This window comes from Marmota flaviventris, chromosome 14 (genome assembly GCF_047511675.1).
Source record: "Marmota flaviventris isolate mMarFla1 chromosome 14, mMarFla1.hap1, whole genome shotgun sequence".
NCBI lineage: Eukaryota > Metazoa > Chordata > Mammalia > Rodentia > Sciuridae > Marmota > Marmota flaviventris.
Genome location: NC_092511.1, coordinates 31703336 through 31722119, shown reverse-complemented (window position 1 = coordinate 31722119; position 18784 = coordinate 31703336). Strand labels below are relative to the sequence as shown.

Sequence of the window (18784 nt, the reverse complement as noted above, 5' to 3'; positions counted from 1 at the left end):
CTTTCCTCTTCCCCTTGTTCGTCAATTTCTATTCTTCTCTATTTCAGCAAAACAATATCAGTCAAGGTAATTGATGATGAGGAGTATGAGAAAAACAAGACCTTCTTCCTTGAGATTGGAGAGCCCCGCCTGGTGGAGATGAGTGAGAAGAAAGGTGGGGGAGCTGCTCCAGGGCTGAGCCCTACAGCTTCTGCTGGCCTGTGCCACCCTGGATGCCTGCACTCTTCAGAACATGACTTACAATGCACACATCCCTCCACCTCTGTAACAGGGCATAGATCTCACGCTGGGCTACAGTGGGCCATGTCTAAAAAATTACTGGCCAGTGCAGTCAATCAAACCTCCATTTCTGGGAAAATTGATACAGATGCTAGGCAATGTTAAAAATGAAGCCAGATTTCCAATTTACCTTCCTAATTTGGGGTACCTAGGGACTGCTAACCCAAGCAGGAAGAATTCATGCAAGGGCTGCATAAGCACAGAAAATTCAATGGGGGCCAGCTGAGAGCACCAAGATGCCCTTTTACATACGTCTGGAGGTCCATGTGCTGCGAGTTCTCCCTCCATAACATCACAGTAACATCCAGCCTGGTGGACATCTAGAGCATGAGCGTGTGACTCCAACCATTTGTTTTGCCTTTGTCTTGTGTTCCCACAGGAAGATCATTACCATTAGAATATATGACCGTGAGGAATATGAGAAAGAGTGCAGTTTCTCCCTTGTGCTTGAGGAACCAAAATGGATAAGAAGAGGAATGAAAGGTGTGAGAGTATACAAAGACATACCAGCGAGAAATTGTACTCTTCTCTCTCCGTGTCTCCCTACTCTCACACTTAACTCTCTCCTCTTCCTCGGCTTCCAAGTACTAAACTCCATTGCCTCTGAAGCTTTAGCTGGTTCATTTCCCATCCCTGACTCACAAGTGCACTAAGCAGTGCCCATTTTCCACAGGAAATGTGGACTAACCTTGATTACAATCAGGTTTCATAAATACTAGATATTTCTGGATTTCAGAAACGATGATGTTAAAGAACGTGCTTAGTTTTTCAGTACGTAAAGTTCATTCTAAAACATGGCTACAATTATATATCTCCCCTAAAACGATAGTGATAAAGACTATTTCATAGCTCCTCAATTGTGCTTCAGTGAAGCTGGAAGAAGAAAAAAACTACTTCATGTCTATTAGTGGCAAGAAATAAGTCTAAGGGCAACTAATAAGAAATTTCAGAAGAATTCAATAATTAGGCTTCTGTAAAAAGAACACAGTCTTTTTTAAACAAACTAATAAGAACAAAGATCCTTAAAAAGTAATGTTACCCATATTCAAGTGCTCATTTTGGCATTTTTTGTAGTAAATATGACATTTAAAGGTGCCATACATATGAAACTATAGTCATATACATTTTACTTTAGATGGAAAGACATGGTCCTTTGGTAAAACTTTAACCCTGGCTTAAGGTCTATATAGCCTTATGTTCTAAAATCTTTTGATCATTATAGAATTAATAAATTTTGATTTGTCTAGTAAAAAGAAAAATTAAGCAGCAGTATCCGTATAACTCTATTTTGATTATTCATAAGTATTGTTGTAGAAAATATTTGAAAAGGGAGCCAATTTTCTTTCCTAACTTTGATTCATATCTATTTTACATGGCCTAGATTTGATAAGGGTAAACAGCAATTTTATTTCAGCCTTACATATAATCTTTTATTGTGAAATAATACTAGGACTCCCTATGATTATCCTTTTAACAGTGGCCATATTAATAAAAAGTCCTGTTGATTCAACTGCATATGTAAAATGAGCATACCACATGCTAATAATTCTTATTATTTATATATACACAATTGGCAAGAGCAGTGTAAAAGATGATTAGATGAACAACACTGCAAGAAGTTTTTACTTTTACATGTAAAGGAAAAAATAAAATTCACAGGACTTATTTATATATAGAACCAACATTTGGGGAAATTTAATTTCACATTTATGAGAACTCACTGACCTCAGGGTCCCTTAGGTTATTATTATTTTTTTTTTTCTTGAGGGCATGTCCCTGACCTAATCAAGCTCAAAATGGCAATGGAAGCCTTTGGAATGGTGGATAAAGGAGCACTTGGGACCCATTTGAATGCAGCTTATTTAATAAGTTCCATAGGCAGTAAGCAGAAGGAGAAGATACTTCATAAAATTGTGCTGATGTCTTATAAAGATGGGATAAAAAATGCCTCATTAACATCCAGAGAAAAGCACTTAGTTCTAAATGTATTCCTCCAAAGAGCTGTCTTTTATCTCAAGGAAGAGCATCTTGGATACAGCTCTTTCAATTGTCATTTTAGTAAAATATGCCTTCATGTGAAAGCAAATTAAAATTCCTTGATGGCGCTACCCAGTTTCTTGCCGCCAAGTGGATTCTTATCACTATAAATAAAATTACTGACTTGTTATAGAAAGTGCCCTCTAAGGCCACTACCATTACTGAGAAAACTGGACCTAAAAGAGCAATTGTAACATTTCTATCTACAGCTCAGAAAGCCATTTATATTTAGCCAGGTAGCTTTTACTAAAATAAAGTACTGCCATCCAGACCGGGTTTAAAGGATATAACCTCAAAGAAAAATTATTTGCTTCCTCCACCCTCTCTGCCCTGTCAGTTTCTATGGAGTTCTATATCCACTAGAAATATCCGGTTATCTAATCTTGTGCAGAAATCACTAATGAGGACACACAAATAAGTATCAATTCCTGTGATTCTTAGGATTTAAGAGTTTTTGAAACTTTAGCAATCCATGGGGACCAAAATATCATCCAAGTAGCATGTCCAGAAAGAGGGCTGTACCAGAAAAAGGGGTCAGAGTGTCCTGGCAGGCAGGGAAGTCTAAGGGAACATCTTAGGATCTTTTATCTGTTCTTGCTGATTAAAATGTATGATACCTGAGATCCTGGATCACTAGACTCCCAAATGCTGTATTAATTCCCAGGCAACATTTAATGAGGAAAACAACTTTGAGTCAAGCAAAGGATTAACTTCATTTGACTTTCTACTATATTTTGTAGATATATACACTGTGTACAAGCATATATAGTAGAAATGTCTTGTTAAGTGTAAAAAAAAAAGATTCATAAGGTGATTTTTTTCCCCCATCAATCATGCACATTTACAGAACTATTTGTTTGGATCTTTAATTTGGAAGTACTCCCAACACCACCTGTGTACCCTTGGGTGCACCAAATTTTTAGCAGTGGTTTTTTTTAACCACTCTAATCAGATCTGCCTGGATTTCTTTCTGCTGATATTCCTCTTACTTTCATTATTCATCTGGTCTCTTATTCTGTGTTTGTCTTTGTCTGTTTCCTTCACAGCCCTGTTATTGAATGAGCTTGGTAAGCACTTCATTTCTTGCATTTCCTTTCCATTTTTCTGGGTTATTTTCCATTTCTGTTAGGTAATATAGTAGCTCTCTGATTTTTATCTCTATTGAATTGCTAACAAGATTGTTGTTTAGGGCCATTGGCCTCATTTTAGTTAGAGTCAAATAATTTATATTACATTTTTAATTTAGTATTAACTTTTGAAAACCATAGATTTCTTAGATATGCCTCAGAATTAACTTTATGCACTAAAATTCCACAATCTTAAAGGAATTAGTGATTCCATCATGAATGGATGTTTTCATATTTGTAATTGCGAATATAATTTGGCAAATTTCCATTACCTTGGGTGGGTTGTCAGATAGTCAAATATCACTGGTATATGTTATCCAGACTATAATTTAAATTGTAACATTTATTTTTTTTCCTTTTTTAGGTGGCTTCACAATAACAGGTATGAATTTTAAAGTCTAATATTACCTATTTTTTTACTGTCTGTTCCTAATATGTTACTATTTTTAAAAATTAATTTCTTATTTTTATTTGCTTTTAATAAAGGAAAATACCTGTATGGTAAGAGTATTTTTTTTCAAGTTCCCATTTTCCCCCAAGTACTCTAAAAGTCAAACCCAACCCACATCTTATGTAACCTGAATTAACATTGAACTATGGCACTTGGTGTGCTCTTGCTGATTTTTCACATTTAACATTTTATGAATTAACATGTGTGTGTGCTGTGTTTATTTGTATGAAAATTTATTTACATTTTGATACCTGGCCAAATTACAGATGCTCACATAGCACTGATAATGTGCAGTACACTCAGATAGATGCCATATGTAAAACTAAAATAAGCACAAATGCTGTCCTCGAAAAAAACATTGGAGGTGACAAGGTGGTCCAATCTTAGGATACTATTAATAGATAGTGCCAGGCTAGGAGAGAACTGAGGAGTTCCTTCCCTTTAACCCACTATATCAATCTGAACCCCTCTTTGGGGACCTAGTTCTAATATTAATAACATGGTAAATGATATTTCTGCTGCTTGAAATATATCTCACTTGAAGTGCTCTATAAAAATTTAAATGCAGTCAGGAAGCTTAAGATTTTTAAATTTGAACTGGTATCAACCTGTGTTGATCACATTATTTAGCATAACTCTAAAGCTATTTTCTTGTGTACACATTAAAGATATTCCCCCACAGTATCTTATTTTGACCCTAAATATCTTCTTACCTTTACAGAATTATCTATGCAGATATAAAAGGAGAGGAATATCAAATGGTAGTTTTAATTTATCTGAAGTTGCAGGTTGAAGATATATCTCCAATGGCCTTTTTTGATATAATGTACAAATATAAAACTTTTCCAATTTCTTATGCAGCTATCAGAATGTTTAAATCAGAGCTGAACAAAAGCATTTAGATGGAAATATTATTAAGATCTCTTTTAATGAAAACACAATTGTGGGTGTTGTGGTTATTATAAACCACTGTTAGTGTTAATTCATGAACACATAGTTTCAAATTGATTGTATCCAAAGTGGGACCTCATAAATATAGGCAATTTCACATGGACTGTTACTCTCCATTGCTTCTCTAGACACAACATTTGACCATAAAATGCTTCATAGATTCTCAGAGACATAGAAATTGAAAAGGATAAAAACGTTAAACAGGAAAAGTCCTTATACAGGAGTCCTTAAATCTCACTCATTTTGAAATTTTCCCAGGTCATATCTCCCCATTTCTGCACCACTGAAGTTATTTATGAATCCAAGTGCAGGAATTTTACATTTATTTTTAAAAACTTTTATTTTCTTTTGCTCATCTCATCATTTTAACTCTTTGAGGTCTTCTTGGAAGTATTCTGATTCTGTCACCCTGGATGAAATAGTTTCCCTTGAGAGATATGAGGATGGTAGAAATTTGGCAAGCCAGCCTTTTGACTTGATGGAAGTAATGATTTCCATAAATTAGTTCCATAAAGTTAATCATTATAGGAAAAATATATATATATATGTATACACACACATACACACACATTATATATATATATATATATATATATATATATATATATATATATATATATATATATATATATTTTATTTTATTTTTTTTGTACTGGAGATTGAACCTAGGGGCACTTAACCACTGAGCCACATCCCCAGCCCTTTTTTTATATTTTATTTATAGAAAGGGTCTTGCTGAGTTGCTTAGGGCTTTGCTAAGTTGCTGAGGCTGGCTTTGAACTAGAGATCCTCCTGCCTCAGCCTCCTGAGCTGCTGGGATTACAGGCATGCACCACCCAGCTCAAAATTATATATATTTAGCGCACCTTCAATCCTATGCAGCCTGATAGTGAGATCTTAACTAAGACTCCTAGAGTCAAGCAAGTGGGTTGGGGAGGGGGCAGAAGAGAGGAAAAGGGAAGATACTAGGGAATGAAATTGATCAAATTATGTTATATTTGTGTATGAATATGGCATAGTGAATCCCACACTTTGATGTATAATTATAGTGCACCAATGAAATTTTTTAAAATCTGGGGAGAATAGAATGCCTAGTTAAAATGCATTTATGTTTTCAGCTAGTCTCCTTTTTTCATAATCATTGAATATGTTAGAAGTTCACTTTAGGGCCTGCCTTTCATGTCCAGTGAACAATTCTCCCTTTTAGTATCTCAGGTAATGAAATCCTGATGTTCTTTTGCCAGAAATGTTTCCTATCAAATTCTATCAAATCTACCCGGTAATGTTCAATGTTTCTTCCCTTAGCTGCCTAACATCCTAGATGACAGAATCATTTTTTCCAAATTTTCTATCATTTCAAGTCATTCACTAAGTCCTTCCTTATGACTGAAACAAGAATCTGAAATAGCATTTTTTTCTATTGCTACTATTTCCTCCCAAGACTCAAAATGAATACAGTTATGACAAGAGAATGTTCTAGAACTCTCTGAGAATTTCTATGTTGGCCTGTCCATTTCTACTTAGGTAGACACTGTCTCACTTTACATTACCCTACTTTCTCTGAAAGAGACCAGAATGTCCAGGATTCTCTCTTTACCGATGCCCCCGAGGAAAGTTCTAAAACTTGGGCCTATACAATGAAAAAAGCAGAATTAAGCCCTAAAGAGCTTTTCTTTGAAGTTGGTTTGAGACTTTGAAGTCAAGATTTTGAAACGAAGGGAAAGTAGAGAAGAATTAATCTAGCCTTTAGACTGGCCTGCAGCTTTTACGAGGACTTGTACAGCTAAGCGCGAATGTCTAAATTTGAAGCAGGCTATATGGAAATTGAAAAAGCAATTTGGTCCACAGCCTAATACTAATATTTTAGAGATCTCATTAGTGTTGGACATAAAGTGGTAGAAGTATTTTTGGAATTTGCAAATCTTTACCTGTTGTTTTGGACCTCGCCTCATTGAAAGGCCCTTGTTTGGATCTATGATCTCATTCCCCCTTGACCTTCCAGTTGTTTTGATAACAGTCTGTACATTATAGCTCATTAGAGTTTGTAATGAATATCATTTTATCACCATTCTTATGGTTTTTATTGTTCTTACTTCGAGGGGAGGTGAAAGGTTCAAAGATATTAATTATTCTACCCCAAATCACCCTTTCAAGACTCAGAGCCAGGCCCTCAGACTTTAAGGAAAAAGCCATGTAATGATTGTCCTAATCACAGCATTCTATTTCCTCCCTCCAACCCCTTTATTTCTACCTGCATCTTGAAATTACACATTGAGCCCCTTTTTAATCCAAAGCCCAGCTATGTCTTGTAAATACCGTCATTATGAATTCTAGTCGAATGAAACAAGTGAGGGAGACCCCAAAAGGGGGGAAATAAGCACATAAATACACATATTTTTAAGAAAATTCAGCACTCTGGCTCAATATGAAGATAAAGAGGTATTTTTTTTGTTTCCCTTAACACTTCTAAGACTTGTAGCTATAGGATTTCCTAATTAAAATTATATAGCACCCAATATACCATTTTAATATTACTCCACCAATCCTATTATGCTCATGTAACAGACTTAATAAGATATATGTCTTTCTAAGGAAGTCAAACTATGAAAATTCTAGCAGTTGGAAATACTTCCATCACTCCAGTTTATAGATTAGATGAACAAAGCCAGTCATGTTTGCTTCATTTTACATTTGAGAATATTGAGTCTCCAGGAGGAAAAATGCCTTGTCCAAGTTTACATGGCAAGCACATGCAGACCTGGCACTCAGTTCTAGGTCTCATGACTCCCAGGTCAGTTCTGGGTAGCTCATGGTTGAAGAAAACAGCAGGTGATCTGGTAATCAATTGAATTAGGAATTCAATGAAAATCCATGACCTGGTTAATCCAATGGGTGCCATAATGATGACTTACCCTTACGCAATTGGCAAGTGTGAGTAGCATTCTCCTAATCAGACTGCTCTGGAAACAAATGCAGTAAGCATGTTCCCAGATGTTGTTCCACCCTCAAACAAACCTGTGAGGTAGAGCAGATAATATTATCAACAGTTTATATGTGGGGGAAACTAGAGAAATGGCCTAGTCAACTCATAGTGTTGGCACTCATAGGCTTTAGAAACAAAACAACTGTCAATGTATCAATGCTTTTCTGTTGTTTCATGATGCGTCTGGAAGCAGTCATTTGAAGAACCTGGATTCATTTCACAGAGCTGCAGGAATATGGCCATACCCCTTACCATGGGGCATACACTTGCTCCATCTGTGGGCAGTAACCTCCATCAGTTACTACCAGAGCTCCCTCCTGTTACCTGTAAAGGGGTGACCTACAACCACTCAAGCCCTAAACTAACATTGCTTATAGTGTGTGCTTCTGGGTATGTGGTTTACTTTACTAATTCCACAAATCTCTGATAGCAAACCAATTGTAATCCATTCTGCTGATCTTTTTGCCTATCCTTTTGCTAGGCCAACCTGTCTTCAGGAAAGTTCATGCTAGAGAACATCCGATTCCCTCTACTGTAATCACCTTCGCAGGTACTCATTTCATTATAGTCCTTGGAAACCACAGCCTTCAAGTGTTCTTTGGGTCTTTAGATTCATGTGGTTTTGCCCTGTCCCCTCTAAAGCATTACTAAGTAATGCAGTGGCATCTCTGGAAGCTGGGGATGCCATGGTTTATCAACAAAACCCAACCACATCAGGGCAGAACAGAAGACCAGTAGCATAGAGGTGGCAGCCTAGACCTATAGAGAATGTGATCCAGTGGCCTCTCCAGTTTCAATATTCCATATTTCTCACCAATATCTCTTCTTACCCAGGAGTCCAATCTTTCATCCCAGCTATCATAAAATTTCTTTAAAATCCCAAGCCATATTTCTTCCCAGATCCTGAATTTCCTCATGAACAGATGATAGTACATATGTGGGGTTTCTCCTTAGAAGAAATGAAGGAACATTGACAGAGTGATGAGGGGATTATGCAACTTTACCAGATTTACTCTAGGTTTAAGCTGGATATCATCTCCTGGAGCTAAGTCTCTGAATGAGAACAGGGATTTTGCTTATCAATCATCACTGTTGCCCATCACTAGCCATGATGGTAGAAGCACTTCTAGGGACTTTTCCTCAACCTCACAGCCCACATCCCATCCAATAATCATGAAATCCAGTCCTGACTACAAAACTATTCCAGAAATTTCCTCAAAGAAATAGAACTATCAATGTTTGGAAGCTCCCATTAAAGAGACCAGCCAGACTTGTCAAGTGACCACTGCTTTCAGACTTGTCACTACAGTTCTGAATGAAGAACCCAAATAGTATTGAACAAAGTGTTCTACTGCTGGCTTTGTCCCCTTTTCCCAATTCCACATCGTTTGTTAATTTTTTAGTCAGTATTTCCATTGCTGTGATCAAAAGGAAAAGTTTATTTGGCTCTCATGGTTTCAGAGGTCTCAGTCCACATGGCTGACTTCATTGCTCTGGGGCAGAGGCGAGGAAGGACATCATGGCAGAAGAGCATGTTAGAACATCACACCAGGAAGCAGAGAAAGAGCTCTCCTCTCACCAAGGACAAATATAGACCCCAAAGATATGCCCCAATGACTAACTTCCTCTAGCTATAGCCTGCCTGCCTATGGTTACCACCCACTTAAGCCTTATCAGGGATTAATGCATTGATTAGGTTAAGACTTTCATAACCCAATCATTTCACCTCTAAACTTTCTTTCATTGTCTCACACATGGGCTTTTGGGGGACACCTAATATCTAAACCGTAATAGTTAAGATAAAAAATTATGACTATACCAAAGAATATCAATAATAGTTCCTCAGGTAGAGATCTCTACTATGAGATAGACCATGTGGGCTGTGTTGTTCTCTAAAAAGGATGCCTACTTGCACCCCTTCACCTCACAGTGATTCTGCTTCAAAATGCACCTGGAACCAGGAAGCATTAGAAGCAGCTTTTTATAATTTTGTTTTTCCTACATCTTGGACCTATTAGCTTTTATTATTTATTGCTTGTAAAATCAACCACTCAAGATAAGGGAGATTCTCCCACTGGTAATTTTATCACAGAATTGTTTTACTGACTTTTAACAGTGGTAGCTAATTATGCATTTTATCTTTATGTTGTTTGGGTTGGTTAAGAACTATGGTGTTAATGTAATTTATTCCCAACTTCTCGATAAAATATGGTGAGGTTTAAAAGTCTACATGTATATATAGGGAAGACAGGAGAGAGAGAAAGAGAATTAATTTTCTCTAGGAAACAAAACTAAGACCAAAGCACGTTATCACTTGGTGTAAGTGAGGAAATAAGCTGGCCCTGGCTACACTAAAATGAGCTGGTTTGGGTCCAGTGCTCCAAGTGGAAAGGAAACAAACATTATAGTTGATCCAAGGGGCAGAGGGAACTTTTTCCTACTCAATAAAAAGTATCTAAACTGAGACACTTAAAAAAAAAAAAAAGAATCAGCTCTCTTCTTTGCCAATGTCAAAAATCTAGACCATAAGTAGTAATCAGTATCATTGCAGATCAATGATGGAATTTATCCAGCTGACATATCAATTATGCATAAATATAACTATACCTTCAATGTTCATGATACTTAGCAAGTGAAAACAGCCCTGACCCTTCCATGATGCTGTGCACTTGTACCTTGACTTCTGCTTGCCCAGAATGCACCTCCTCACCCCATTGCCTCTTGGCCATGCTTACCATTACTTCCACCTGGCAGGCTTCAAGGCCAATTTCAATCACACTTTCCTGAAGCCTGAAGCCTTCCCTGACTCCCTCAGGCAGCTAATCACACCTCCCACCCTGGTCCCTCAGCCCTTACCACACAGTACCAGAAGTTGTTCATCTATATGCCTCTCTTCCCACTACACCATAAGTTTTTGGAAGATGGGAGGTTTATGTGGAGGACTACAGCAGGGCTGACATATTGTTGGAGTGCAATGACATGTGTTAAAAGAATAAATGTGATCCATATTTTTATGGATAGAGCAAATAAAATATTTTACTAACGGAGAGCCTCACAACAAATACTTATTCAGCACCTACTTGTCATTTATAAGTAAACTATAGAAAATAAGGCCACAATAAATATTCTCCCTCAATAACTTTGTATTCAAATACATTGTATAGACCCTGGAGGATGTAAGAATGATTCAAGGAGAAATGAGACACATTGTTCTCACTCAGAAAGCCTACGCGCTGGATATTTGTATATAAAGGTATTTAAAAATTAAAAAGAGCATATGAGAGTATTCAGGTTCTGTATTCACAATGAATATTAAAGAATTAATTAAAGGTTCATGTGGTCATGGCTAAAACCCCAGTTGTCAATTGGAGGATATTTCATGGAAGAAAAGGAATGCTTTTGAAAGAAGAGTAGGATTTAAGTAGATAGATATAGGAAAGCCTTTCTAGGTATATTGATAATGGAATAAAAGTACAGTTTGTTGTAAGAATGTAAGAAATGAGAGAGACCCAGTGCCTTAACTTTGCTTTTGGTTAGTGTGAAATATGCTAAGACAGTATTTCCTAAATTTTTTGTCATTCTAATAAATTTTTCCCTTCGGTTGCATACCATCTATGCTGTTATTGACTTAATGAAATTGTTTGAAATTGCATCATGTTTTACTTACTAAATTTGCTTTAAAAGAAAACTTTAAGTCAATAGCATAAGGAGAACAGTCATTTCCATAAATACAAAGTAAAATTTTACAGTGGAAAAAATGCTGTTAAATTCTAGCTAGATACTATATTCTCTATCTTAAAACATTAGAAACCCAAGTGCTGGGAATAGTTACAGACCTAAGAGCATCAAACTAAGCATGTATTTATAATCAGAAGGGCTGAGGATTACTGATAAAGTATCTTTTTACTCACTCAATTTCATTTACTCCCATGTCTATTTATTTAATACCTCATGTTCCAAATCAGTTTCATTTTGTGGAGCGCTACACTAAACCATTCTACCACATCACCTTGCTTTCATAATTTCTCAGTTTTTTTCTGCATAAGTTATCTTTAGTCCTATCAAAAGCAACTTGTCATTTATAAGTAAACTATAGAAAATAAGGCCACAATAAATATTCTCCCTCAATAACTTTGTATTCAAATAGATATCCAAGTCATAAATTTTCTTGTAAGGAAATAGGTCCTTGTCAACATAAGTCTTTCATACATCTGTGTTGAGCCAAGGTTTTGAACAAAGGCACTAATATAACCTGCTGCTGTAAACAATACCAATGGTCCAAGGATCATAAAGTCATGGGAATCAAAATATGTTTGATTTGAGCACTGGATACATTGAACTTCACTTAGCTCAGTCGACCCCTCTTGACTAGACACACTTAGTTTCACAAAGACAAGTCTTGGATATCCCCACCCCCAGAACCCTTTGCTTTTCCTTGGATCACAATGTCCCTGTGCTGATACAAAAAATACCACTTACAGTTAAAATTAATTCTTTCTTGTTCCTTTTCTTTGCCTCTGCTAATGGTCAACAGCTTCTGCCCAGTCAGAAATCACTCATTTTAAGTCTTCATCTGATTTCTTTGACATCCTGTAATCACTGGGGATAGGAATGTGGATTTGAAAAATATCATTTATATACACTAAAGAATTCATTGATACACTGCATTCTGCTCCTGCCTTCTGTTTGTTTTGACACTTGAAATATAAAATGCTGGCAGTTCATTTGGCACATTTGTCTCCTACCTTTGCAAGAAGTAACTGGTCTAGGGACCATTCTCTGCAACAATTGGAGCTACTGCACCAGGATTCTTGAGCAGAGAGGAAGCCATGAGTCTTCAGAGGGAGTGGGAGGTAGAGACCCCTTCAGAAGCTGATGTCTAAATGCAAATACAAGAGTTCTGGGCAAGAAGTCCTTCCCTTATATATAACTCCTGAGACCACAGACTCCTATTGCAGGCAATTTTTCTGGGTGTCCTAGAGGTGAGAGCATTAGGGCTGAGGTCTTTCCATATCACCACTGCTACTTCCCTGGAGATGACGTTCATTCCTCTTGACATGAGAGGAAGTAGCCTATCCTGTTCCAGCATCCTGAGCCTAAAGGATAGGGATGATTAAAGGGCTAGTGTTTGTCCTCCACATGTACGTGGCCTTTTCAGTCCAGGATTGGTCCTTATGACCTTGATGCAGAGAGAGTCAACTATGAGCTTCCCCTCATTAATGGTCTCTTGGTTCCATTAACATTTCCTCAGCACCCACTAGCCTATCCTGGAGTGTAAGCTACATGGTAGTTTTGGAAACAATCAAGCTCATGTGGTGAGTCTTAACTCCCTAAAGGCCTCACCCTCGCCCTCCCTGTTTACTTTAAGATTAACATGGTCAAAGTTTTCCTAACACATTTGCACCAGAGAGGAAGCACTGGAGCCCATACATCTCACGGAAGCATGGAATGGATGTTGTGCTGCTTAATTTGTGACAGAGGCTCTTGGCTAGTGAGAGGCTAAGCTCAAAATTTCCTTTCCATCCTTTCTTTGGCCCTGGGGCGTTTTCTGTTGCCTCTAGAAAGTGGAGAAGAGAAAGCCAAATTTCTCCATCCCAGGGTTACTCTAGGACTTTTAATTGTGTGTGTTTCCCTTTGGTCACATGCTGAAGGAATGTGTACAAAGAGCCAGCTGAGCCAGCATCACAGAGAACAGCTGGGTGATTCCCGGAGCACAGACAATGTGCAGGCAGGGTCTTTCTCAGTGACATGCCCCTCTGTGTTACTTTTCTTCATCTGCACTTTTGCCTGAGCTTAGACACTGGGACATAATCACCTGCTGTCGGAGTGATGTGTTGCCCAGTCGCCAAGCATCTGTCCAGTCCTCCCCTCCAGCTTCACGATCTTACCCAAGGGACTTTTAGTAGGTTGATAGGGCTTCCTTCCTCCCTCCTTGGTTTTCTTGTAGCAGGATCCAGGGATTTCCAAACAAAAAGGAGCACATTGTTCACTGTCCTGCCTTCCTTTCCCCAGAGGAATGTGATGACAAACAGCCGCTGACCAGCAAAGAGGAAGAGGAAAGGCGCATTGCCGAGCTGGGAAGGCCCATCTTAGGAGAGCACACCAAGCTGGAAGTGATCATTGAAGAGTCCTATGAGTTCAAGGTATGCCCACCCTGGAGGCCTGCTCACCTGGGAACACGGTGGTTCACAGTGTTGGCCCCACTATAAGATGCATCTAGAGGGAGAGGGAGATGTGATTTCAGGGACTGGATCATTCATTAAAAGACCTTTAGGGCCAATTGAAATTATGGAGTTAGTAGGGAACCAGGAGTCCCTGTAGACTCCAAGCAGCCTCAGAGCCAGGGCCCCACAGGTGGCATCCATCACTTCACAGGGTCAGAGATGCCCCAGAGAAAAGGTTTTGTCTGAGGGGATAGCAAGGAGGACACAAAGGTGGATACCAAGAGACTGTTAAGGTGTGTGTTAATTTGTGAAAGAGGCTCTAATGAATCTGTCAGAAGCAAAGTGTTGACATTGCTGAAAATTAAGAGGCTTTTGCTTTAGAGGTAGATTGTGATATTTCTATATAACTTCCCACTGACAAGCTCTCATTCATATTTAGTCACCCTCTTCAGCCCGGAAATATGTTTAGCATAGTCAACATACTGAAGTTATAGTGCCTGCAGCCACAGATTTTATAGTTGAGCTGATAAAATTGGGTCCCCAATTTTCTGGATGATGGAAGTCATTCAGAAATTAATATATGGATTTTGGAGTGAGCTTAAAACTTGGAGGTGAAACTCCCTGTCAATCACCAAACTACTTCCTCAACCCCACATCACCTCCCATTCCTTCTCACCCACAGTCCTAACATCTCAGAAGACCACAAGTGGAACCACATGTCACATATACAGTGGGATATGAAGAGCTGCATCCCTTCTCTTCAATTCCAGAATTACAAACCCTGAGCAGAGCAGTTTTATCCCTAATTTTTTTCAAAAGCAGACTGTTTCTGCTCAAAAAATCAGAAAAAAAATTACCAAAAGAGATAATCTAGCCACCAGCTTAGAAACCTTAGTATTTTATCTAGATTTTTTTTTATATAGAGGCCTCTTTTCCTTTAGCTGATTTTCTTAATTACTTTTAATTTTGGTTCACAAATTGAGGTGCCTGAGAGGAAACAGGTAAAAAGAGAAAGATGTCTTTGCAATTAAAATGGAATTCTTAAAATGTAAAAAAAAAAATGCAGTTAAGCCAGGTATGGTGATATATGCCTGTAATTCCATTGACTTGGGCGGCTGAGGCAGGTAGATCACAAGTTCAAGGCCAGCCTCAGCAATTTAGGAAGACCTTTTCTCAAAATAAAAAAAATGATAATAATAAAAAGTGCTGGGGATGCAACTCAGTACCACAATAAAGGGGAAAATAAAGCAATTAAACTTTCTTCTTCAGGTCAGTGATAATCTGTTAGGACTTCCTTTCACTCATTTTCATAGAAAGGGGACAAGAATAAACTCTAGAGCCAATGCTTTCTAGACTTGACTCCGATCATCAGAGCCCATCACATATGATCTGGAACTTGGTCATTGCAAATCCATGAGTGGAACATGCACAAGTTTCCTATAGGGTATGGAAGTGTAGTTCAGTGGTAGAACACAGGCCTACCATGCATAAGGTTTTGGGTTCAATCCCCAGCACCTTGTGTCTAGGTGTGTTCAACTTTGTTCTTCCTCATGCACCTTCTTTTCATCTGGTTCTATTTGCTGCAGCAGAGATTCTGTGGGTTGGCATTTCTGGAGCAAATTTGTCCCCAACCATGCCAAATTTTTCATGGGGAATTGTATGTTCTCTCCCTTATGGAACAGTACCCAACCGTTCCCTTCCATGTACCCATGACAGAAAGAGCAATCATAGTGACTTCCCTTAGGAAGTGTTGGGTTGGGTGAGTCTCCCAGGAAGCAAAGTTTTCTTGGGTCCAAATCCCTCTCTGGTCACCACTCCAACAATCTGAGCATTGGAAAGTACCCTCAACCTCTTCACATAAGTCGGGTTCTTTGGTGTACTTATCCTCTTAGAATATCTTTAACATACTATTTCCTCTCATTTTCTCCAAATTCATCAATACAATTACCATTGACATCTAAAAGGCACTTTGGGGGCATGTTTCTGAAGCACCCTCAGGTATCAATTTTGATATTATATTATTTATTCAAGAATTTAGTTTCTCCAGATCATAGCCAAAAAACATGTTTGAGATTCCCAGAACTGTATTAGAACTCCAAGTCTGAGTGACATTTCACAATATCCCCTGTGCTTTGCCCACTGAATTCTTACACTATTTTGTAACTAAGAGCATGACTTTACTGACACCCATTGGTGAGGGCGAGGTTTTCACCATCTCTCAAAAGTCTAGTGCAGTAAAGAGCTTATCCCTGGCATTTAGGAACTCCCCAGGTAAAAATGGACAGCAATGTTAAGTTTGGTTTATCTTAAACATTTATTCTTTGGCAGGTATTTTTGTGAGGAAGTCTGTGTCCAACATCAGAGCAGTTTATCTGTTCAATTGTTTATCTCCCAGGTGATGGGCTTCTCCCTTTTAGTTTTAGCACAAAGGGCTGCTTTGGAGAGAGCTTCCCCATGTTTCCATTACATGTAGGAAAAATCAAGGTCATTTCTTGTTTCATTCTATCCAGCACTGGGAATTGGCATCGACCAAGATGCTCTCAGTGCTTGATGAGATGTGGTTGAGTTGAGAGAGAAAAGACAGACACTTGTCATATGCTCCAAGTTATTGTACCCAAGAGCAGTGACTATTACAGCTGTTATCAGGGGCACCAGCAGTTCTAGACATAAGGCTAGAAGCTGAAAGGTCACCACCCTAAGGACAACCAATCTAGCCAAGAATAACATTACAAATACAGAGTGAACCAGCTGGAGATGGGCCCTTTCATGTTTATTATATTCTCAATGCTTCAAGTCAGTTCCAATGACTCTCCTTGGATTAACATGCTTGATATATAAATTGGCTTTGGCCTCCCATACGGGTCCCTCAGATCACATTTTCTTCACTCCCAGTTAGCTGATAATATGTTCTCTCTCCAACCATAATTAATTCAGGTACACTGTATTGACCATGTACAGATTTTGACCTAAGACAAATAATACATGTTTTCTGCCTCCTTGCAATTAGTGGAAATTCGAGGATGCTCTGACAGTAAGTGTGGATGCTTGGTAGACTAGTCAATATAGTAGATTCTCTGAGAAGAGCAGCCTCAATGTCTTGGAAATGCCCCTTTTCCTGTAGTTGCCATGATTTGTGGTAGCGCTTTGAGTGCATCTGCTTAGTTTTCTTGTGAACGCTTGGCTGAACCTGTTGTTACAATAACTAAATTTAGAAAACTAGACAGTACTAATTGTACAAAACTAAGTAATTTGAAAGTTCTAAAGAAAAATTAAGGGCATGTAGCACAGCACTAGTAAAACAGGGAAATTCTTTGCAGGGTTATTAGCAATGTGCCCTAACTCTTAAGAAGGGATCTTTGCTTGTCTTACTTTTCTTGTTTGTAACAGGAATGGAGTGAGAGTGGAATTCTCTACTAGCCACAAAGCTGACCAAACTAATAGCCAAAAAAAGAAAAAAAGAAATCTATTTATTAATGACAATGCAGCAAGCAACCTGAGACTCTGTTACCTGGCTGCATTTCACTGGTAAACAAAAGAACAAGATTAAGTCTTTGGTTTCAGAATCTGTCAATCAATTCCATTGTTTACAGATATATATATAATGCTGAGCAAAGCCTATATTAATTTAGTTGCAGACAACCCCCTACAGATAAAGCCAGCAGAGAAGCCAGTTCACTAAGCATTCAAGGGGAATGGATAGGCCTTTGCAACAGCTACTATTCTAAACACTGAGGCTATTTTTCATTGGCCATTAGTCAGTGACGGAGGCTTGTGTGTGCTGCAAAGAAGTTTCCATTTCAGAATGTTTCCAAGAAAAGACCATGCTTGTTTGCATAATCATAAAAGTGTTTGAAAAGAAAAGTATTTGATATCAATACTGTTGTTCTGAGCCTAACATCTGCTACCCTTTACATAACTCTGAGGTTTCCAACAAGGTCTTAGATTTCCTCAGGTCCTAACAAGCCCAGCAGTTATTATATTATTCCTTTCCACCTTTCTAGAGTACTGTGGACAAACTCATTAAGAAGACAAACCTGGCCCTGGTGGTGGGGACAAACAGCTGGAGAGAACAGTTCATCGAAGCCATCACTGTCAGTGCTGGTGAGTGCCTTTCTCTGCAAATTGTAAGTTAAAATGGCCAACCTGAGTGGAGCTTTTCTACTATGCCATTTAGTCTATGGCAAAGCACCAAAGGTGGTAGGATCAAGAGAAATAAACGTATTTTTTGCATGTATGCAACTTTTGTACATGAAATTAGCCTATCTAGGTGAAGCAAATGGGTTTGGACATGCCACTCTTCTCCATCTACCCTGAATCATTCTCTCTGGAAATAGACAATCTACATGTAAAGCCTTTTGTATCTCTGATTCACTGATAGCCAATCACAGAGTTATGTCTGGAAAATTCCCAGAAAGCAGCCCAAAGTGGGCAAGTGAAAGTCAGGGAAAAAAAGTAAAATCATAGAAGGAAAAGACATTAGGACACTCTTACCAACTACCATCTGCATCATTTTACAATCTCTTCCACAACGTTTAACAAATAAGCTTTTTACACTGGCTCCAAAAGTGCAAATAAAAACACATTCTGTTTCTTTCTGTACAAGCAAAGCACAGAGTTTTATTAGGAAAATCCTGCCAAAAAAAAATGAAATGTTTTTCAAACTCTAAGAGTCAGAGATGGGAGGAAATGACATACAAAAAGAAGTGTCTTCTTCCTGTATTGTCAAATCGTGTTCACTCTCTGGGTGACTATATAAATAGAGAGGCAACTCCCTCTTGAAAAAATCATGAAA

At 38.2% G+C, this 18784-nt stretch overlaps 1 protein-coding gene across 3 annotated transcripts in view; it reads left to right on the top strand.

The window, feature by feature from the left end:
- The window catches only part of Slc8a1 (solute carrier family 8 member A1), a 364582-nt gene that overhangs the window by 300579 nt on the left and 45219 nt on the right, over positions 1–18784 (top strand). For 2 of the 3 annotated variants that reach the window (XM_071601522.1, XM_027934398.2), the window contains exons 3-7: positions 659–762; positions 3808–3825; positions 8310–8378; positions 13841–13971; positions 17994–18093. In XM_071601522.1, coding sequence (XP_071457623.1) covers positions 659–762; positions 3808–3825; positions 8310–8378; positions 13841–13971; positions 17994–18093 — 422 coding nt within the window. The remainder of the gene's footprint in view (positions 1–658; positions 763–3807; positions 3826–8309; positions 8379–13840; positions 13972–17993; positions 18094–18784) is intronic. The other variant, XM_071601523.1, reaches the window with a different exon arrangement.